Genomic DNA, 23,914 nt, shown 5'->3' with positions numbered 1-23,914 from the left:
TTTTTTTATGTCATCAAAACCATTAGAGACCATCTGTCTTTGGGATGCTTCTCCCCTAGCCCGTGGAAAAAATGCCATGTTTTCAATCTGCCTCAGACGGTTGGAAGTTCAGTTGTTTCTAATCACTGGATTCTGTAAACAACCCCGCAGAGAACATTCTTATTGCTCTGTCCTTCTTTTGTGTGTGTCCACAATTATTTCCTGAAATTAGATTATAATAAATAGGATTGCTGGTACAAAGAATGTGCCCAGTTTCAAGGCCGATGCAGAGAGAATGTGGAAGGCCTGATCGTGGATGTGGGCCTCCTTCTGTGGCGGGCTGGTGCAGGAACTGCCTCAGGACTGGTCCCGGCATCCTGGACCCGCTGGGCTCTCCAGCACAGGGCGACTGTGGGCACAGGTATCTTCAGGAGGCATTTATGGGCTCTGGCCCTCTTGATGCCAGCCCAGGAGTCTTGCTCTCCTATTCTGCTCAGCACAGCCTTGGTCTGCTTGCTTGAAAAAGTAGGGCCGCAGCTTTTCTCTGCGGGTAGGAACTCATCTGTTGTTGGCAAAGGGCAAAAAGGCAGCCTATGAGAGTCTCATGAAATAAATACTTCCCTGTGAAGTTATTCTTGGTGTGTGTGTGTTTGAAGATGGGCCCTGGAGGTCCTTTAAACCCTCACAAAGTCAGGGTTACACTGTGAAATCTGAATTCATGTATGGACTCAGAATGGTTCTATTTTCCACCCCCCAAATATTGAGGACCATTTTTTTTTTCTAGAAGTTACTTAGCAGTTTGCTCAGAGGGGAGCGGCTGTTCACGCATGCTGCCTGATGGGGTCATCATGTCCAAGGATGGGGCAGCTCAGGGGCCCAAAACGAGTCTTGCTTATCACCCCGGTGCTAGGGAGATTCCTTTGTAAAAGTTATTGAGGCCAGAGCCAGGGATGACCCAAGGTGACCTCGTGGTTTAAACGTAGCCTCTCCGAGTCTGCACTTTCCAGGCCTCTTTCTCATGAAACATTCATTTACCTTTGCTTCTGTGTCTCTTTGTTCTGTCCCTTTCTTCCTTCACTATCTTCCTGTGAACTCTCCGGTGGGGGCGGATGAGGGTGCTGGTGCTTTTTAAGACTCTATGCATAATGTTTCCAGAAATTTTTGAGCTGAAAAATGAATTACCATATACCATGGTCTATTAATAGAATTTTTAAAGCTCAAAAGTAAGAGAAAATGGAGAGTTGTTGAATGGGTACAGACTGTCAGTTTTGCAAGATGAAAACATTCTGGAGATGGCTGGTGGTTTCACAGCAAGGTGTATAAACTCATCACTACTGCACTATACACTGGAAAAATGGTCAAGTGGTAACCTTTATGTTATGTGTAGTTTTCCACAATTAAAAATAATTTGGCAGGCCACAGTGGCTCCCACCTGTAATCCCAGCACTTTGCAAGGCTGAAGCAGGTGGATCACTTGAGGTCAGGAGTTCGAGACCAGCCTGGCCAACATGATGAAACCCCGTCTCTACTAAAGATACAAAAATTATCCAGGCATGGTGGCGGGTGCCTGTAATCCCAGTTACTTGGGAGGGTGAGGCACAAGAATCACCTGAGCCCAGGAGGTGAGGTCGCAGTGAGCCGAGATCGCACCACTACACTCCAGTCTGGGTGACAGAGTGAGACCCTGTCTCAAATACACACACACATGCACACACACACACACACACACGGTCTTAAATAAATAAATAAAAATAATTTGATTGCTATTAATAAAAAACAATAAAAGAAAGTCCTCTTTTCTAAGGTCAAATGGACTAGTCCATTTTGCACTGAATATCTATGCTTATCAGAACCTGGGGAGATTTCTGAAGATAAAGTTTTAACAATAAAAAAAAGCGAGTTAAGAACTGTGCCAGCTGACTGGCCAGATGGTCATGGCCTTGGTGGTTTTCAGAGATTTTGCTGTTGCAAACGGCACTGCATTACATGCTGCCTGGTTCTTAAAAGGACCAGGTGAGCTTTGCACATGATTACCCCACTAGGCTACAGCGTTGGCACCCAGCATCCTAGAAAATGACCTTCAAGATACTGGGGTGGCAGTGCTTGAGCCCCTGGAACTGCCCAGTAGCTTATATTATGAATGTGTGGGGCTTTGATGTCTTTGGAGGAAGTTGTCACTCTTTCCACCTCGTCTTCCTGGCCAGGTCTGAGCGACTGTCCTCCCTCTGTACAGCACTGAGGTGTCCAGGGTTCTTGGGTGTGACTCACAGAACCTAGTGATGGGCACAGAGATCTGTGGACAGGAGCCACTCCCTCAAGCACAGAGGAGCTGCCGAAAGGCAGTGCCTGGGAGTCAGTCCTCCAAGTCGGCCAAGAGCAGGTGACACGCTGTATCCTTCCTCCTGATACACACATCCTCCCAGCCCATGTTCACTAGTTCATAATTATTGAAAAGCTATTTTAATTGTAAGGCCACCACCTGTCTTGCTAAACTGTGATGTTTCAGCCAGCCACCCCACCCATCATCAAGGTGAACAAATTGGAGAAAGGATGGTCTGTTGCTCTGTTGGGTCACCATGGGTGCAAGACTTTGTACATAAATTGATTTGCTTTGCTCCCTTCCATTTTTGCTTGCAAAGTCGGGCCTGTAGTCTGAATACCCTCTTGTGGCAATGGGTTGATCGTTCATTTGATCCCCAGGCCTGGACTCTTAAAAAGATAAGAATTAGGTAGAGGGCATCAAGCAGCCATTGGCTTCCTCATTCTAGGCCTCCTTTTGCTGAGGGTGATGTCATCAGCGAGCGTCTTTTTGATGGGCATAGACAAGCTTATTGGAGTTGCTGAGTACCAGCTGAGCCCTTCTGGTTGCTAGGGACTTAAAAAGCAGATGAGTTCACACCCCTTTCAGGAGAAGCCTGGTGGACAGAAGGGACATGAGCTTTGGCTCAGCTCAGACCTGGGTGCAAATTCCACTTTTTTATTTTTTATTTTTTATTTTTTTGAGACGGAGTCTCGCTCTGTCGCCCAGGCTGGAGTGCAGTGGCATGGTCTGGGCTCACTGCAACCTCCGCCTCCCGGGTTCACGCTATTCTCCTGCCTTAGCCTCTGAGTAGCTGGGACTACAGGCCCTCGCCACCACGCCCGGCTAATTTTTTGTATTTTTAGTACAGATGGGGTTTCACCGTGTCAGCCAGGATGGTCTTGATCTCCTGACCTTGTCATCCACCCACCTCGGCCTCCCAAAGTGCTGGGATTACAGGCGTGAGCCACTGCGCCCAGCCTCAAATTCCACTTTTGCTCCTCAGCAACTGTGGTCTCAGGTAGCCCGTGCAAATGTTCTATGGTTTACTTTCCTATGGAGTAGAGGGAATACCTTCGCTGTAGGGGTGTGGCTGAGTCCTTCAACTTCTGTGGTCATGCTTTCATAAAACATTCAAATAAAATAACACAAATGTTCCTCACAGTCCTAAGGGAAATCCCAAATCTCCTCCTTCCCTAGGGTTTCTGGGGGCTCTGGGGTGGCTGCCCACCTGTCTTCTACCACCTGTGGGTCCCAGCTCTGCTCTGGGTTGCCTTAGGTCTTTCCTGCCAGTGGCTCTGGGTGCTAGAACAGCAGTCTCCACTGATGCCGATTTGTATGCATGAGTATTGCAGAAGGTGTGGGAATAACAGACCTTCTGATGCCGATTTGTATGCGTAAGTATTGCAGAAGGTCTGGGGATAATAAAGGGGCAGCCTGGGCAATCAGCGTTTCTCTTCCTGAGTTTTCTTGTCATCCCAGCAAGGGGAACCAACCTGTTGCTCACTGCCTTCCTCCTCAGTCTAGCCCGCTGCCCTGCCACACTGGTGTTAGAACTGTGCTCTCCCTGGGGAGATCTTTCCTATCTGGCTCTGCTCCTCATTTCTGGTCTCTGTCTCTGCTGTCCCCTGGCTTCCTGTCTCTGGGGCTTCTGGGTTAGGGTGGTGGGCGGAATGTCTGGGTTTTTTCTGATAGAGACCTTCTTCCATCCTGGCTAGCTGGCACCTTGCCTTTCAAAACCATGAGTTCCGTGAGAAGAACTCTGCTACTCCCCTAGGAAGCAGAAGAGGCTGCTCTTGTTTTGATTGTAAGTTTCCAGCAGCCCCTCCATTCCTGATCGGGGACTCTGTGAAGACTAAATGAGCACCAGTGCATGGTTAGTGCTCAATACACTTTATTTTTCCCAATTTCCCCTTCTTCCTCCTTGCCCTGCCTGAGGTTTGGCTATTTTGTTCTGTGGCTGCCTCATTTCTAAGGTCACCAGATCCCATAGGTGGTGAGTAGATGTGAGAAGATACTTCCTCCCCATTAACCCTGTCCTGGTTTTGTTTTCTGTCCTCTCTGTGACTCGCTAATGGTGCTAAATCGCTACTTTTCCCACAACAAGAATGCCAAAGCCTCTCCCTGTGCAAAGTACTCTGGGATTTGAGGTTGAGATGGCAGGTCACATGGGGAACCACAGATTTCTCTCCTGGCCTGTCTCAAACTCTGGGCCTGGGTTCAGCTGCGCAGCAAGAAGCCCACTGCTCACTGTACAGAAGCAGCTCAGTTCGGAAGGATGGCCTCTCGCAGTGGGCATTTGTTCAGGGCTCGCCACGACTGACTGCACCAGGCTGAATAGTGTCCCCAGAATTCATGTCCCCCTCAGAACCTCCAATGTGATCTTATTTAGAAACAGGGTCCTTGTAGATATAATCAATCAAGAGGAGGTCCCCCTACAACCTTGGATGTGATCTTATTTAGAAACAGGGTCTTTACAAATGTTATCAATCAAGAGGTCATACTGGATGAGGGTGGGCCCTTAATCCAATGACTGGTGTCCTTAAGAAGAGAAAACAGAGACACAGAGGCACACAGGGAGAATGCCATGTGACGTCGGAGGTGGAGATCGGAGTGATGTGGCTACAAGCCAAGGGTTGCAGGCAGCCAATGGACATCGGAAGAAGCAGGGAAGGATCTTCCCCTAGAGCTTTTAGAGAGACCACGGCCCTGCTGATGCCTTGAAGCTCTATCCTTCAGAACCATGAGAGAGTCCATTTCTGCTGTTCCCAGGCTGGAGTGCAGTGGAGCAATCTTGGCTCACTTCAGCCCCCGCCTCCCGGATTCAAGCGATTCTCCTGCCTCAGCCTTCCTGAGTAGCTGGGATTACAGGCATGTGCCACCACACCCAGCTAATTTTGTAGTTTTTGTAGTAGAGATGGGGTTTCTCCATGTTGGTCAGGCTGGTCTCGAACCCCCGACCTCAGATGATCTGCCTGCCTCAGCCTCCCAAAGTGCTGGGATTACAGGTGTGAGCCACCGTGCCATTTCTGCTGTTTTAAGCCACCTGGAGTGTGGTGTGCTTTGTTATGGCAGCCCCAGGAAACCGATACTCAGACTCAAAGATGGCACACTCTCGTGACTGTCCTCACCCCTGATGATGTGGCTTTAACTTACTGTCTCCCACCCTACCTTCCATTCTCTGTTCTGTCATGGTAATAGGGTAATAATGATAGCATCGCAGCTTCAGGTGGGCCCCAGTTAGAGACCTCATGTGCCCTAGAAAGTGCATCTTCTTCATAACTGGCCTTTCCCAAATAACTTGATTAGAATGTCCACCCATCCATTCATTCATTTACTCCTTCACTCATTCATATATCAAATATGTATGGGGTGCCTGTTCTGAGGCAGACTCTTGGGAATCTGAGATAAGGTAGACACACTTGCTGCCCCCGTCTCTCCTGGCACGATGGGGGAGACCTGTCTGTACCTGTGAGACGCCTTTATTCTTGGTGAATCCTTCTCAGCTGAGGTGGGATTGGCCCTGGTTGGCTGCAGCCTGTCCTCCTAGCAGCAGAAGGCAGCTTCCCCTTACTGTTAAATATAGTGAACTCCAAATTTCTCTTCAAAGAATCAGTATGTCAGTATGTTCAGCTCTCTTATTCCTTGTTCTCCATTTTAAAGTTTAACTTCCTGGTTCTCTTTGCTCCCTCGCCCCTAGTTTCAGTAAACAACCTTTTCCATGAGTTCTAATCTGTAGTTCACATCTGTTCCCCTGGTCACCTGCTCCGTCTTCAGTCACTCCTAGTCACCTGCTCCATCCTGAGTCACCCCTGGTCACCTGCTCTGACCTGAATTATCCTGAGTCACCTGTTCTGTAACCACCTTTCCCTCCACTCCAGCTCGCACCCCTGCTCTCTATTTTTTTTTTTTTAAGATGGAGTCTTGCTCTGTCCACCCAGGTTGGAGTGCAGTGGTGCGATCTTGGCTCACTGCAAGCTCCGCCTCCTGGGTTCACACCATTCTCCTGTCTCAGCCTCCTGAGTAGCTGGGGCTACAGGTGCTCACCACGACACCTGGCTAATTTTTTGTATTTTTAGTAGAGACGGGGTTTCACCGTGTTAGCCAGGATGGTCTCGATCTCCTGACCTCGTGATCCGCCCGCCTCGGCCTCCCAAAGTGCTGGGATTACAGGCGTGAGCCCCCGCACCCAGCCACCCCTGCTCTCTTTAAAATAGCCAATTGGAATCAACTTAGACTGTGTGGTCCAACCCTAGCCAATAGGGGAACGACGCAGCAGTAGGGGCTACCTGCATCAGGAATAAGAACCCCTTCCCCTCCCTTGTTCAGGTGTGCTCTCACCGTTGCTCCATCTGCACATTGCACCCTTCTATAGAAGGAAAATTGCCTTGCTGGGAAAATTCTTTGAGTGCTGGTTCTTCTTTTAAGCACCAAGGAACAAGCATTTGTTTCTAACATTACCAAGTTTAAATAAATGTGAGATTTCTCTTCGTGGTCCAGCTGCCCAATGTTGATGATCTTGGGAAACTGTTAAAACAGCCACACTCTTGAAAACTGTCTTTCCTGACAGCTTCCCTGCCAGTCAAGCTGCAAATTGGCCCTGGGCTGTTGGCACAGCAGCATCTGCCAAGGAACCAGAAGGTTTCCTGGACTTCCGCTCCCACAGTGGAGAAGTCGTGAGATGGGGACATAGGAAATGGGGTGGAAGTGAGTGAATAAGCACAGAGGTTGTGCTGCCCCCTCTGAGGGGCCTTGTGGGGCGGCAGGTTTGATGTTCTTGCTGACAGTGATGACCCAGGATCAGGTGAGGCTGTGCCTGGGGGTCCGCGGCTCCTGGGTCTCTCGTGGCCTTGCTCTATAGGAATTACCTTGTCATCAGAGCAGTCAATGGGGTCTGGACAAAGGTGACTGCCTCAGACAGCCAGCTCTTTGTGGGAGGGGTTTCGTGCTCAGCTCACACCATCTTTGTTCAGGGGTCTGCTGAGCATGTTGGGGTTTGGGGTGGTCACAAGGCCACAATGGCAGCTGTTCCTTGGGTGGGAGGCTGGCATTGTGCCAGGTAAAGAAAAATCTCTTGTGACCTAGCACCTCTGGTGTCCTCAGTCCTTGGAGAGCACTTTGGGGCCAGGGATCCTTTCTTTTTTTTTTTTTTTTTTAATCAAGGTGAAATTCATATAATATACACTAAGCCTTTTAAAGTGTACGCTTTGGTGATAGTTAGTACATTCATAATGTTGTGCAAGCCCCAGCTCTCTCTAGTTTCAAAACTTTGTCATCACCCCCTAAAATCTCCCTGAACCTGACACTGAAGAGCAGGTTCCCTGCTCTCACCGCATGCAGAGTCCAATTACCCAGAGTGAGGTCTGGTATAAAGAAAGTGGTTTATTCTGAAGCCAGCTTAGGGGAAGAGGCGTCTCGTCTTTAAATGTGCTGCTTCACTTTTGGAGCAGAAAGCGGGCACTTTTAAAAGGCAGGGGAGGGAACAAGCAAGGGTGAAGGGTTCATGCTAGCTCTGATGCCTTCCCTACTGGTTGATTGGGCTGGTGACTGCTGGCACCTTTGTGGGCAGGCAACCTCCTGGAGGGGGAAAGTTTCATATCAGGCTTGCTTTGGTTTGTAAATCCACTTGTAACTCTCCAGACCTGTTTTGGAGCAGATAGTTAAAAGAACTTGCCCTGTAGGGAGAGGCTGGTGAAGGGGGTGGTAAAAGGCTGCATTTGCATTCCTTTTTCTTTTCTTTTCTTTTCTTTTTGAGATGGGGTCTTGCTCTGTCGCCCAGGCTGGAGTGCAGTGGCATGATCTTGGCTCACTGCAACTTCTGCCTCTGGGGTTCAAGTGATTCTCCTGCCTCAGCCTCCTGAGTAGCTAGGATTACAGGTATGTGCCACCACTCCCAGCTAATTTTTGTATTTTTAGTAGAGACTGGGATTTCACCATGTTGGCCAGGCTGGTCTTGAACTCCTTACCTCAGGTGATCCACCCGCCTCAGCCTCCCAGAGTGCTAGGATTATAGGCATGAGCCACCGCTCTCAGCCTGTATTTGCATTTCTAAAGGGCTAAGGAGGAAGTGGGGAACTGGGGGAATAAGAAAAGGAGAGAGAGAAAAAATAATTAAACCATCTCTTAGAAAAATGGGGGCTACAAACCCAAAGTAATCACTCCCCAGTCCCCTCCGCCATCTCCGGGTAACCTGGAATCTGCTGTGCCTGTGGGTCTGCCGGTCTGGATAGAGCATTCACTGGCATCCTGAGCCCGGGCTTCTGGGTTGCAGGTGAGCCACCTTCCCAAAAAAGGAACCTCTTTTCCCCAGCCAAGCACCTACTCATTTCAATCAAGGTCCCAACCAGAAGGCAGCAAACAGCAAGCAGAGCAGCCCAAAATCTTGGTCCCTTTGAAGTCCCAGTAATGGGACTTGATCTGGGATTCTTACTGTTCTTTTAAGAATAGTCCCATGTACAAATCACCTGAGGTCAGGAGTTTGAGACCAGCCTGGCCAACATGGCGAAACCCCGTCTCTACTAAAAATACAAAAGTTAGCCGGGCGTGGTGGCGGGTGCCTGTAATCCCAGTTACTCAGGAGGTTGCAGTGAGCTACACTCCAGGCTGGGTGACAAGAGCAAAACTCCATCTCAAAAAAAAAAAAAGTCTCATGTAGTGAGGAGGCGCTTGGTTTGGGGCTCAGGAGTCCTGAGCTGTGGCTGGTGTGGGTGCTGGTACCAGCAGGAGTGAGGATGAGATGGGTTCTGATGCTGCCAAGCCCACCTGGGTCTTCCTTCCACCTTTCCTAGATCTTCTCTTCCAATTGTGTCCCTTTTCCATCTCTGTCTGCACTGTCATCTTGTCCCCAGCATAGCTCACAGCCCAGCTGCATGGGGAACTGGCTGTAGCCACCTGGGAGCCACCTTGGAGCCTCCTACCACTGACACTCCAGCCTTAGCCAACCTCCTCTTCCTCTCCCCTCCTCTGAGGGATTGTGGCCTGAGTCCCAAATCACCACGGTTTTTGGGCCAGCTGGAGGGTGTGCCCGGGAGAAACACAAGTCACAGAAGCATCTGTGGCTGTTTTTTTCAAAGAGGTTCTCAGGAGGTTTAGTATTTATACATTTTCCTTACAAGAAGGGGGGCAGGTTGGCACTGAGGCAAATGATGACATCCTTGGGAGACTTTAGTGCCCAGTGAATCTGCATTTGACATAAGATAGGTGAACATTTGAAGAAAAAGGGAATAGAGGAGGCAACGTCTCAGGGAGGGGTGAAGGATCTTGTCTTTTTTTGGTGCTTGGGAAGATAAGCTGTGCCTGGAAGGATCTTGTCTTTTGAAAGGGCTGGTTTCTGTTTAGCCCATAGGGTAGAAAGCCAAATGACTGGCAGTAAGGAATGGGGTATAATGAGATGTGTCCCGTCTCCATCCGTTGTGGTGGTGGACTCAGCTTCCAAATTTCTCTGGGATTCTCTTGGCCAAGAGGTGTTCCATTCCATCAGTTGGGGGCTTAGAATTTTATTTTTATTTCTCACTTCTAAACAACCTGTGGATGTGCATAGGGTCCTGGGAATGTCCAGTTGTTTGCCGTCAGGTATGGGGTCAGTGTCTGCTTGAACTGCCTGATGCCACAGAGCTTAGGCCTCGTGTTTCAGGGAAGGCAGCTGGAAGCAGGGCCTCTGTCTCTCATTCTCTCTCTCACATATGCTTCCCAAAACAGAGGATGAAGAGGAACGCAGCCTTTGCCACACGTCCGTCTCTGTCTACAGATGCGTGTGCTCCTTCCACGAGCCTTGAGTGAGCCCCTCATGGTTGGGGGCCTTGTATCTTTCATGCTTATTTCCCCAGCATCTCACACAGTGCTGAGCATGTAGCAGTGTTCAGTGAACAATAGGATGAAGTCAGTAAAAGCTTTTTGCTTCAAGATTAAAGCTACATCTGCATAAATCAATGGGCATTGGCCAAATGTAGGTCATATCTAGCCCAAGATGGGATCATGAGATTGCTTTCTCATATACTGTGGTCATTACGACAGCAAAACAACAAGCTGATCAATTAATAATTAAATTTTTAACTAGAAGACATCTGCAGGCATGCATCTGCCTAGTCAGAGCTGTGATCCTTAAGAAGCTAAAGTGGGCTGCGCGCGGTGGCTCACGCCTGTAATCCCAGCACTTTGGGAGGCTGAGGCGGGCAGATCACAAGGTCAGGAGATCGAGACCATCCTGGCTAACACTGTGAAACCCTGTCTCTACTAAAAATACAAAAAATTAACCAGGCGTGGTGGCGGGCGCCTGTAGTCCCAGCTACTTGGGAGGCTGAGACAGGAGAATGGCGTGAACCCGGGAGGCGGAGCTTGCAGTGAGCCGAGATCGCGCCTCTGTACTCCAGCCTGGGCGATGAGCAAGACTGCGTCTCAAAAAAAAAAAAAAAAAAAAAGAAAAGAAGCTAAAGTGATTTAAGCCACATGATTAAGTTGTCACAGGAAAGGAGATACCAAGCCAAAGTTGCTTGAGCTAGTTGGAGAGGGTGACCAACCATCCCAGGCTGCCAGGGACTGAGGGGTTCCAACGACACGATGCTTTCTGTTTAAAACCAGGACAGTCCTGGGAAAATCTGGGACAAGTTGGTTGCTTTGTTGTTAGGCCACATGTCAGAGTCCCAAGTGCTACAGGTTGGGGAAGCAACAGATAAAATAGAGTGTGTTCAGAGGAGGAAACCGGGGCAGTGAGAGCCATGGAAATCATCATAAGGGCGGTGCAGGGAAGAGGGATATTTAGGCAGGAACAGAGACAACTCAGGGGAAAATAGGCTACATTTCTTCCAAATCTGTAGGATCATCATGTTACTGATGGAGGGTGTCCAGGTTCTGGGCATCTTCAATAAAGAATTGGACAAAATGCACAAACAAAGCAAGGAAAGAATGAAGCAACAAAAGCAGAGATGTATTGAAAATCAAAATGAAAGTATGCACCGCAGGGTGGGGGCGGGCCTGAGCATAGGGGCTCAAGAGCCTCATTACAGAATTTTCTAGAGGTTTCCACTGGTCACTTCGTGTATGCCCTATGTAAATGAAGAGGATGAAGTAAAATTACAAAGTCCTTTACTTGGTATATGCCCTCTGTAAATGGAAAGGATATTTCCTGTCATAGCTGAAGTGTTTCCATTTGATTTAGTTCTAGGAAGTCAGTATGAATCGGCCTTATGTTTCCTTCTTCCAGACCCTATTCTTCTGCCTCAATCGTACGTGAAAGGGAGAAGGCTTAGTCATCATAGCTGAAGAGGAAAGAATTAAGATCAGCAGGTAGACTTCAGCTTGATAAAGGAGGACCTTCCTAGCAATCAGGGCTGAAAATAGCACCAGAGGCTGCTTCGTGAGGGAGTGAGCTCTTAAGTCTCCAGAGGGCTCCCAAGAATTTACATCAGGGATACCCAGGAATAGATTATTGAAAGGAGATGAAGGGTAGTCCAGGTGATTGAAGGATTTATTTTTATGACCATGTCTGAGGAGTAAGAAATGACTGAGATGAGGGTGACCAGAAGGCCCTATGGGGCAGCGGACGTCTGTTCTGGTCTCTGAGGAGTAAAAAGAAAACCACAGGAGGACTCAGGGGTGAGGAGGCAGAGATGTTTAGGGCAGGTAGTAGCTTCCTAGGGCTGGTATAACCAGGTGCCCCAAACTGGTGGCTTAGAGTAACTTATCCTGCCACAGTTCTGGAGGCCAGAAGCCAAGAGCAAGGTGTCAACAGGGCTGGTTTCTTCTGGGGCTGTCAGGGAGAATTTCTTCCAGGTCTCTCTCAGAGCTGCCGGTGGTTTGATGTCAGCCTTTGACATCCCTTGGCTTGTAAATGCATCACCCCAGCCTCTGCCTTCACTCACCTGGTGTTCCCCCTTTGTGTGTCCACATTCAAATCTCCCTATCAGATGAGGACTCACTTAATGACTTCACTTGAACTCAAAAGCCTCCATAAGAACCCCATCTCCAAGCAAGGTCACACTCTCAAGCACTGGGGATGAGGACTCCAACATAGCTTTTCTTTGGTGGGAGAGCACAATTCAGCCCATAACAGGGCAGGATTAGTAGACCAATTTGGACAGAGCAGAATGCTTGAGTAGTTTAATAAGGGAAGTAAGGTTGGAAAGAGCATTTCAGGCGCTACTTCTGGAGTTTGTCGATCCACGTAACTAAGGTGTTGCAGAGGAATCAGCTAGTTTTCCATATACAGGAGGTATAGAAGTAACCACAGGAAGGGATCAAAGCTCCCTCTGTAAGGATAAAGCCCCCATAGACTGGATCAGCCTGAATTCCTGTTTCAAAGGTCAGAAGTCCTACTCAAATTAGGTTAAGAAAAATGTAAAGAAATTAGGGCTCACATAAGCGAAAATTCCAGGGGCAGGTCTGACTTTGGCTTTAGGCAAGAATAGATCTGACATTTCAGGGCCTTCGTGTGGAGGTCAGGGCTCCCTCTGTCACTAACTTGCAGACTGGCAGGTTGGCCACAAACACCTCCCACTCACATCCTACCCTCCAAGGGCTCCAGCAGAAGAGACTGTGCTCCTGCAAGCTCTGTGAGAAAAGTCATCTGATCGGCCTGGCTTGGATCCTGGGAGATCATCTCTGAGCCAGTGCCTAGCTGAAGGAAGGAAGTGTGTTCCTGAGTCACATGCTTACACTTGCATATCTGAAGCACCTGGAATAGATTCCCCACATGAGTGTTACCGGAAAGGGGTCCCATTCCAGACCCCCGGAGAGGGTTCCTGGACCTCGCGCAAGAAAGAATTCAAGATGAATCCATAGAGTAAATTGAAAGCAAGTTTATTAAGAAAGTAAAGGAAGAAAGAATGGCTACTTCACAGGCAGAACAGCGGCATGGGCCACTCAGCTGCTTCTATTTCTTGTCACTTCTTGATTACATGCTAAACAAGGAGTGGGTTATTCATGAGTTTTCTGGGAAAGAGGTGGGCAATTCCCGGAACTGAGGGTCCCTCCATTTTTAGACCATATAGGGTAACTTCCTGATCTTGCCATAGCGTCTGTAAACTGTCATGGTGCTGGTGGGAGTGTCTTTAGCATGCTAATGCATTATAATTAGTGTATAATGAGCACTGAGGACTACCAGAGGTCACTCTTGTCACCATCTTGGTTTTGTTGGGTTTTCCCGACTTCTTTACTGCAACCGGTTTTATATAAGCAAGGTCTTTATGACCTGTACCTTGTGCCAGCCTCCTATCTCATCCTGTGACTTAGAATGCAGCCCAGCAGGTCTCAGCCTCATTTTCCGCGGCTCCTATTCAAGATGGAGTCACTCTGGTTCAAACAACTCTGACAGGAGGAAGGGCTTCTCTTGTCCACAGAAGGAAGCAGGGGATAGCAGGCTTAGATGACTAACCGGCTCTGTCTGTGGACTCTGGGCTCGGTCCTCACTCATTTCTTACCTAAGTGCTGGGCTCCTAATAGGGAGGGTCTCAATAAAACTTTGTCCAATCAGAATAAATGGACAAGTAAGGGAGTATTTGTTCAAAATGTGGGTGACTGAAAGTTGTGAAGTTCTGAGACAGTTCTGGAAAAGGTACCCATACCTTTCAGAAGCCCTATTAGCCTTGAGGAAGGAAGAATGTTGCCAAACATAGAGCTCTTTTGTACTTAGGGCTCTCAGTTTTTCTTCAATCCTTTTTGAGAACCTTGAAGGCATAATTTGTGTTCCAAAACAAAAGGGGCTTTAAAGTCCTTTGAAAAGACGCCCCCAAGGTTTAGGGCATGTTGAATAGCTCTTAGAAAATAGCCTGCTTGAGTAAGTTAGGTGTAAATGAATGCAAAATACATGTTTTGCCTTTGCTTTGAAACTGGCAGGTTTGGAAATCAAAGGGAAGGCAGCTTGCCTGAGGTGTGGTCAGCCTCCACTCCTAAAAGGAAAGGGCTTGAGAAATCACTGAGGCATCTGGCTAAGCCTGAATGGCTTTGCTTTCTGGTGTGGACGAAATGCCAGTTGCACTCCTACGTTATTTCCCTTCCCATAACAGTTATTTGTTTGTAATTGCATGACTGGAAAGCCGTTTGTGAATATTAAAAGCTGTGTTTTCAGTGTTTGGGTCTATATGTGATTTTTAACTTGTTGCAAGTGGCCTCTGTTCTCAAGGGTGAAGCCAGTCTTTAAGTGAACCTCGATCAGTTTGGATATGGCACTTGTGACCTGTGGCTGTGGGGATGCAGGCACAGGGCTGGCTCAGTTGATGGCAGATGTATGTAACATGTGTGAGTGTTCTCAAACTGTGAATGATCCTGTTGCAATGTGGTTTCTAATTCAGCAGATCGGGGCTGGGTATAGCGAACAGGCAATGCTACTGGTCTGTGGACCACAGTTGGTGGCACAGATCTGGCCTCGCTGCTCCACATAACACAGAGTGTTCAGCCCCCTACTGCCCCCACTGCCTCTAGAGTGGCCCTAGGAGCCACTGGGTTAAACAGACAGCTGCATGGTTCTCACATTGCTCACATGGTTCCTAGGGCTGCGGGTTCTCTGCATTGGAGGGAGCGCTGAACACTGAGCAGGAAATGCACCACATTTCCAGTGGCGTCTTCCTGACAGAGATGCCACCAGGCTGGCTGGGGGACCTCAAGGCAGATGGAGTGGTCTCTTCCCAGTTGCCCTCCTTCTTGTTCTTGCTCCTCCCTGTCCTCTCCTCTGTGCTCTGTGTTCTTGGGTTTTGTAACTATATAAACCATACAGGCTTATAGGAATGCAGAGAGGGAGTCAATTTGTATGGAAGGGAATCAAGTGAAGAGCAGACATTGCCTCCCTGACCCCCCGAATCCCAGTCCCCAAAGGTCAGCTCTGTTAACACATTCTGATTATACCCGCCAGGGTGCTTCAGCTCCCACAGCAGAAACCCCAGCTCCCACTGGCTTAGCTGCAAAGGGGGTTCTTTATCTTGTCCAAGATTGGGCTCTGGGGTTGGTTGATTCAGTTGTTCTTAGCGTTACTGGAGTTCTCTGACTTCTACTCTGGGTCATCCACATCACGGAAGTCATCCTGAGGCTAGTTCTTCTTGAGGTCAGATGGCCACAGTAGCAAGTGGGCAACATGCTTCTGCATTCTTACTGCTGGGGAGAGATTGTTACTCAATCCTCCTCTGTGTCAATCAAGTCTTTCCCTTCAATCTGGATCAATTACAGTGGCCAGTAGATGCCATGTTCTGATTGTCCAGTCATGTTGGAGCCCTGGAGCTGGAGACTTGAGATCTTCCTAGAAGTGGAAAAAGGGGATTCCCAAACATAGGACTTTTTTAGGAAGGAAGGAAGGAAGGGGAATGAATGCTGGGTAAAAGGCTTATAGGGTCCACATCCTTCCAGAAGTCTCCAAGTATGTGTGTGTAGTCACGATATTCACTCATTTATTTATGCAGTGTCGACAGCTTGCCAGGTGCATAGATTTGTCCCATTTATGCTAAAAATAAACCATTGAGGGAGGTACCATTCTTTTTCTTGTTTATGGGTAAAAAACCAAGTCAAACACTGTGCAAGTGACTTGCCCACTTACATACTCATACAGCATGTAAGTAGAAGAGCGGAGATTTGAACCCAGGCATTCTGGCTCTCCACTCTTAACCACTGGGTAATTTGGACTCCTAAGTTGCTTCCTGCAGGTTGGTTTTCTCATCTCTGTGCCAACGTTAGAAGCTAGAGATTGGGCTGCACTGTCCCTGCAGTCCCCATGTGTCTCTAACAGAGATGCCATGGGAGATAGAATGATGGGAGTAAATGCAAAATCATGTTTCTGTCCCTAGATCCTAATAACTATTATCACCGCCGGAACGAGATGACCACCACTGATGACCTGGATTTTAAGCACCACAACTATAAGGAAATGCGCCAGGTAAGACCCAGATCACAAAGCCTCATGCCAGGAATTTGTCAAAAAAGCAACATATTATGTGTCCATAAGCACTTAAATTTTTTTTCCCAGAAATTGATGATCAGGGATCTGAATGATCATTTGGTTTGCTGAAGACACACTAAATGCTTGTCATTTCAAGATTCAGGGTTCAGGTGACCAGAGGAAGGCTTCCTGGCTGGCAGATTGTTGAAACACAATTTGAATCCAGGTTCTTCTCAGTTAATATTCTAGGTCTTGAGAATTATTGTGTTTTTGAGTGCTATCACTGATTTAAGGATGTTGGTCATATGCAGAGTTGAAGAAGAAAAAGGATCTAGGATAAGATAGATAATAATAGTGGGAAATATTCACATAGGATCAACTTACATACATGATCACGTTCAGTCCTCCTAATAACTCTAGAAGGGTAGGGACTGTTGTTATTGTTATCTACAGATGGGAAAACAGCACTGAGAGACTATAGCATTACCCCTTATTATTCAGTTTCTCAGAGTTTCAATCTTGGTTGCATATTGGAATCACCTGGGAAAATTTGTGAAGCTACTGATAATTGAGCCCCGTCTCAGGCCAATTAAAGTAGAATCCTTAGGAGACAGGGGCCTGGGGATCCAGATTTTTAAATCCTCTTTTTGTTATTCTGCTGTCCAGCCAGGTTTCAGAACTACTGGTTAATAGCTTCATAGCTCTTAGTATTTTTAGAAAGAAAAGACAATCCCAGATGAGATTTTTCCCCAGATTTAATTATAGAAACCCAATAGTTCTGAGCTTTTGACAGCATTTGCATACCGAGTGCAGAAGGGGGAAGGGACAGTGTGTTTATTAGGACAAGCTAAAAAGGCAGTACCTACGCTAAGTGCGGTGCCTATGAAATCCTGTTCTGCGCCCACCCCCAGCATGTGCTAGAAAGCATGGGGAGGAGCTGGCAAATGAGAAATCCTTAGAGAGCTAAGAATCTGAAGAGACAGAACATGCAGAAACGTCCTTCTGAATACATTTACAGAACAAGGATTCACCAAGGGCAAATTAACATGGCTCAAAGGGAGGGCTTGTAGGTGCTAAGGGAGGGGAGCAGCCATCCACTACAAATGTGGAAGATGTTTCTGAGGTCAGAGTAATTAAGCGGAGCTCCAATCCCATGGAATGAACAAGCCTGGTTTGTCTTGATGTGATCTAACTTGAGATACTCACACACAGCTTCCAGACACCTGTCAGCACAGACTTAGAGGTGGGATGTGCTAAGAAATCTTCTTGCTGTCTTGCTCTTCAGAAATCAAGATAATGTGTTTGGACTTGAGGGCTGTGAATCATCCCTGCTGCTCTACATTTTTGGGGTATTTATATGGCTCTGCTTGCCATTCTATTTTATGGAGCACTGGTGTGTTAACTCCGCTTTGCTCACTGGACATCTTAGGACAGCTTCTTGAGCTCAGAAATGAGACAAATATCAACTCAGTGCAATTAATGTCAAAAGCAATAAATCCCAATGCATTTAAAATGAGTGAATTGCACAGAGACTCTAGGTAGCTGTTATCTGTAAATAGTTGTCATGCATGGAGACTTGGGGCTCTTTTCTTACAAGGAAAGCAAGCGGAGTATGCTTCATTACCCTAGGCGACTGATCACTACTGGAGCCAAGAGGGACCTTTGGATAATCAGTGCAGCCCCCTTGGGTGACACTGGGAGACCCCTGTGAGATCCCACAGCTCAGCAGTTATCAACTAGAGACTGTCCAGGAGAGCGCCCATCAATCCTGAAGAGTGTTCAAGCCAGAAATGATTTGCCATTTGGATTCCTGGCTCCTGGGAATGGGAAAGAAGTCAATATTTTGAGCAACTTCCCCATATGGAGTCTGCTAGGTTACTGTAGAAATCTTTCTCTCTCAGGAAAAACTTGTTCATTTTTCCTACTATTGAAAGAGACATTTACAACAAACAAAAAACAAATGAGAAACAGAAGCAGGAAGCAAGAAGTGAAAATAGAAAACCTTATTGCCTTGTACGAGGAAGATAATGAGGAGACTTTTTTGCAGAGAGCACTGACTTGCAAGGCACAGTTCCAGGCAGTGGGGAGCTGCAGGTGGTTGGGGTGGAGAAGGGAGGAGGAGAGGAAGGAGAAAGTCCTGACATTGACACTGTAAGGCGGAGAAAGGGAATTATTCCAAGAAAATACTGAGGACCTTCATAGCGTGTGTTGCAATTTATACTTGCTTAATTGCTGGTTTATATGTACATTGCTTGTCTCCCTCACTTGGGACAATGAGGGAAGAGACCCTGTCATTTTATCATCCATAGTGTACACTTGATCAATCTGTGTATTTGAGGTCCTTACAGTCATGGGGGATGGGAGAGAGAAGGGAGCCATCTGCTTGGCCATGGTTTGGAAGGTTTTGGTTGCAGAGGGGGTCAGCTGTCATCCAATGTGCATGGCTGGCACTGGCAGGCAGGGGTGGTGGGAGGGTGCTCTGAGCAGAGAGGACAGCAAGAGTGAAGGCATGGGGTCAGAGCCGACAGGTGTGTTCTGTGACAATTTGCAGGCAGCTAGGAGGAGGCTGGTCCTGAGTGCCAGGAGAGGCTTTTGTCCTGATGCAGGGGTCTGTGGAGGTTCTTTAGGTGGGCAGAGCTGTCTTTCTGGAAGTTGTATGGAGGGCGGGCCTCTGTGCCTGAAGAAGGATGAGAGGAGAGGCATTTCTGAGGCAGGCTGCCCAGTGGAGGTCACCCGTTGGAGTGAGTTGGGGAGAGAGAGAGGCCTGGTGTGCTTCTGTGGAGAAAAGGAAGAAGTGATTTTGAGGACAAGGTTAATGACCTACTTTGGTTTGGGCACAGTGTTGTCAGGTCCCAAATGCCCAGGAAGTACTGGCTGATGGCCCATATGTAGACAGTGTGATATGGGTGGAAAAAAGTAACATAGGCAGACACAGGCTGGAAGGCAGCCATCTAATGACATTGATTTCCAGGGCAACTAAGGATGGCCGGGGACATCAGGCTGTGGGGACCATGGCTGACCCACCCACTTGCACCACACTCAGCCTGACCCTGTGGGGACAGGAAGCCAGGGCGGAGCAGCAAGCCTTTAGATCCAGACACACCCAACTCCATTCCTTCCCTCTTCCCTTCTTCTGGAATTTCCTTTCCATTGGGCCAGGTGCGGTGCCTGTTTCTCAGACAAATGAGGAACGATGGCAGAAGAGAACTTTCCTCTTCTCCACTCTCCTCTTTAAAAGACAAACAAACAAAACAAAACAAAAACTTGCATTCACTGGATAAACAATATTGTGTCAGCATCAAATGCAAACCAAAAGCCTAAAGACAAATCCTCCACAAACCCACTACTCTAAAAAAAAGGCAGTTTTCATTTTCTCCCCATTTCCATCCGGTGTTTGAACTTCTGTATTCACAGAATTCCTACGGTTTTGATGAGAGGATAGTTACATCTTGGCCCTGTGTTTCTCAGCGAATATTGGATCATTAGCCATTTTCCATGCTGTCTTCATAATTGTGATTGTGAGGTTGCAGAATGTTCTGGTGAGTGGATGCATCATACTTTTCTCAGCTTCTTTCCTGCTCTGGAGCATTTGGATTATCTTCCAATTCATAACTTTTAATGAATACTGACAAAGTATGAAACATGCCACAACAAGTGTCACTGCGCATAACATTTTACCATCTTTATGAAAAATTTCCTTCTGATATTTTGCCAGAAATTGAGGCTCTTGATTCTATATCCTTCAGTAGAGAGTGAAGCAGCAGAGCCTGGGATTCAGTAGACACTAGGATGCAAAGTTTATTTCCATCTCAGAGTTGGGAAAACAGAGTCTTGAAGAGAACAAGAGTCTTGCAAACCCTGGTACTTTCTAAGATGGTGTTTCTCAACATTCTTTTTCATTACTACCCACCTAGGGAGACTTTTCAGACTTCTTTTCTTTTCTTACTCACTCTCCCTCCATTATATTAAATATTAAGAAATAGGATTTTGCCAGATAGGGTTGAGCTTTGGGGGACCACAAAGCATTGTAATACCTAAGACTTTTTTAGCCACAGTTTTCAGTCCCTTGGGGTGATGTCATCCCTTTTGAATGCATGTTCTAAGGCCATGGTGAAAATTCTATTCCTTACTCTGACTGAAGTCATCAAGACTCAAACATTTACCACAAAGACGCAAACTCCAAAAAAAATCTTTGACCCCTTTCAAGAAGAAATGTATTCCTTTACAAGAATTAATTGTGTTTAAATGGAAAACTTCATTCCTGGGGATGTTCATGGTTGCCTTGCTCAGAAGAGCAGAGTGGCCACCACCCGTGTCTTTGATGGTGCTGGTAGCCACTGGAGAGATGCTTCCTGGCATTGCAGAGGGCCACCGTGCAGAGAGAATTGTAAAGAAACTTCACTGAGAAGAAGATTCTTCAAAGGCCCATGGTCTCATGTGGGAAAGATGCTTATGACACCATGGCACAGTGGCATGCACTTTGTTAACCAATACTTTGCCATCGGTGGGAAAGTGTGGCTGATATGAAAGTACAGTGACAGTGGGTAGAACATAAGGAGGTCATTCTGATGACTCGTGGCCCAACCATCTTCCCATGCCATGGCTAAGTGTGCATCTCAAGGGAAGGTGATGTTTTTCTTCTTCCAGTGTCAAGGTCGTGATCTCTAGTACTGACAGCACATTTCTCCCACAGCTAATTGGAAGGGGTTAGGGTAACAGTGAAGGAAGCCAGCCTGGGCTGAATGCTTGCATTCATTGCCTAGTTCATGATGAGCCACCAGGCTTTATGTCCGTAGAGATAGTTACTGATCCCAATGTAAGACAGTGAATTGCCTGCCAGTTAGGATGTGCTAAGGTCGATGCTGTTGGCTGAGAATGACTGCATCAGCAGGGACGAGTATATGGGGTCTCAAAGGAGATGGCAAGTATGCTGTGGCCATCAGAATGGTCACAGTGTGCAGCAAATAAAACAAGCAGCAGAGATGCACTGGTTCTCATTTCTCTACTACACCTTCATGGTCAGATAGGGGTAAGGGAAGAGCCCTGAAAGGCCAAAGTCCTGGCTTCTCCTGCTCCCAGCTGGGTGACACAGGGTAAATTATTCGATGGCTTTGTGGGCCTTAGTCTCCAAGTCTGTGGAATGGGAAAAATCTCCTCTGCCTTCTCTACTTTACCTGCCAGTCATGATGATGAGACTTAGTAGAGAAATGGAACGTATTGTTCCTGTTCTTGTTAACACAATTGGTGACGTTATTACTGTGTCTTTTATTAAAACATGGTGCTATTCATATGTGGCCCCCTGCTGTCCTGGCAGTGTCTGTCTTCATGGTGATGGCTGTAGAAGCTACATGTCCTTTGCATGTTGCTTCTCCGTTTATGATAGGTTTCTGTTGTAGCATTCTTGGGAATAAGAGTCCTTGTAGCCAGCTTTCTCTCACCTAAATATTGTGACATAAAGTGAGTTATCATAAAGGGAAGCCTGTTTTAACCCCTGGAGCAGTAAGAGAGTTAGGCCCTGAATTCCCAGTCAAGGCTGCACCTGTCACCTCTCATAGGCATGTCATAAAAGCCAGGCTATAGTAAATCTTCCCACTCCTTTAGAAACGCTCCTTGATGCTCATTAAACCACTCTTCCCAGTCATTACAGAATGTTGTGTTATGAAAGGCATATGAAGCACACAGCCATATAACTCCAACGTATCATAAATTTTACATAATACCAATTTTCCAGTTCTAATAGATTTCAACCCACCATAAAATTTGCAACAGATTTGTTTATCTACACTTTACAAGGACATTTTATGGATAATTCGGTTGATCCGATTTTTTGGCAGCTTGCTAGAACGCACTCAGTTCCACGCCACCCCACTGTGGGCCATGCCCTTCCACTGTTCTGCATCAATTCAGTTCCAGCTCAGCTTTCAGAAGGCCACGGGCCTCCCTAACGGCACCTGCCCACCGGCCACCCTGACCAGGATGGCCTTCCTGTGTGTTTCTGCAGCACCTGGGCGTCCTTCCTGGTCTTTAACACACTGTCATGAAATTGTCCCTGGAACCCTCTGGCCCTTACTGCATGGTCTGGTGCCTGGCTCAAAAAAGAGATGCCCTTTGAATCAGATCTTCTTTCACTTGGGTATTGATAAACAAATTTAGCCTAGCAAATCACAGCTACTTGCAGTGAACTCACAGATACTCGTTCAGTGACGTGAGGCAAGGCAGCCTCTAGGGACAGGGTGTCTCTGGCCTTTGACCTTTAGGGTAGCCTTTTCTCCTGTGACTTGCAGAGCCCTTGGTACCTCCTTTGGCCCCTGGTCTCATTTTCCCAGACCTCAGCTATCAGTGTGTTGAGCTGACTAAAAAGGCAAAATTCAGAAAACAGCATGCATTTATTTCACTTCCTTGCTGAAGCCTGCTTTTCCTACCATTTAACCCCATGATTCCTGTTGTCATGGTGACCCAATGCTCTCCTGACTTAGTGGCAATGAACTGGGTCATTGCATGCCTCTTATTGGCTGTGTGCTGCAAGCTCCAGGAGGGAAGGAGCAGTGTGTATTTGCTCAACCCAACAATGTAGATGCTCATTAAATTATGAGAAAAAGTTGATATTAAGATACATGTATTTGGTCAGGCATAAAAGATAAAAGGCTGAGTCTGTCTCCTCAATGATCTGCAGTGTAGTGAGTGGGCAATAAAGAAGCAGGAAATCACAGTGAGAAAAGTAATCACCACCACGGAGGGAGGTGAGAACCACAACCAGGGAAGTGAGATCCACAACAAAGGAAGTGATAACCACAACCAGGGGAATGATGACCACAATGAGGGAGGTGATGACCACAACCAGGGAGGTGATAACCATGACCAGGGAAGTGATAACCACAATGAGGGAGGTGATGACCACAACCAGGGAGGTGATAACCACAACCAGGGAAGTGATAACCACAATGAGGGAGGTGATAACCACAACCAGGGAAGTGGTAACCACAATGAGGGAGGTGATGATGACCACAACCAGGGAGGTGATAACCACGATGAGGGACCTGATGACCACAATGAGAGAGATAAAAACCACAACCAGGGAGGCAATAACCACAACCAGGGAGCTGATAACCACAATGAGGGAGGGGGTGACCACAATAACAGCGATAAGAACCACAACCAGAGAGGTAATAACCACAATCAGGGAAGTGATAACCACAACCAGGGGAATGATGACCACAAAGAGGGAGGTGATGCTCACAATCAGAGAGGTGAGAACCACAACACGGGAGGTGGTGACCACAAACAAGAGAGGTAAGAACCACAACCAGGGAGGTGAGAACCACAACCAGGGGAATGAGGACCACACCCAGGGGAGTGATAACCACAATGAAGGAGGGATGACCACAACCAGAGAGGTGATAACCACAACCAGGGAGGTGATAACCACAACCAGGGAGGTGATAGCCACAACCAGGAAGGTGATAACCACAACCAGAGAGCTGATAACCACAATGAGGGAGGTGGTGACACAATAAGAGTGATAAGAACCACAACCAGAGAGGTGTTAACCACAATCAGGAAAGTGATAACCATGACCAGGGGAGTGATGACCACAAAGAGGGAGGTAATGATCACAGTAAGGGAAGTGATAACCATGACCAGGGAGGTGATGACCACAACCAGGGAGGTGGTAACTACACCCAGGGGAGTGATAACTGCAACCAGGGGAGTGATAACCATGACTAGGGAGGTGACAACTACACCCAGGGAGGTGATAACTACACCCAGGGGAGTGATAACCA

At 47.4% G+C, this 23,914-nt stretch overlaps 1 protein-coding gene across 2 annotated transcripts in view; it reads left to right on the top strand.

Annotated features, from left to right (window-relative positions):
- Positions 1-23,914, top strand: part of CPXM2 (carboxypeptidase X, M14 family member 2) — a 147,600-nt gene that overhangs the window by 95,294 nt on the left and 28,392 nt on the right. For both annotated transcript variants that reach the window (XM_003816302.4, XM_034931651.4), the window contains exon 7: positions 16,042-16,130. In XM_003816302.4, the coding sequence (XP_003816350.1) occupies positions 16,042-16,130 (89 nt within the window). The remainder of the gene's footprint in view (positions 1-16,041; positions 16,131-23,914) is intronic.

This window comes from Pan paniscus, chromosome 8 (genome assembly GCF_029289425.2).
Source record: "Pan paniscus chromosome 8, NHGRI_mPanPan1-v2.0_pri, whole genome shotgun sequence".
NCBI lineage: Eukaryota > Metazoa > Chordata > Mammalia > Primates > Hominidae > Pan > Pan paniscus.
The sequence above is the reverse complement of the archived record's forward strand: the minus strand, read 5'-3'. Positions and strand labels throughout refer to the sequence as shown.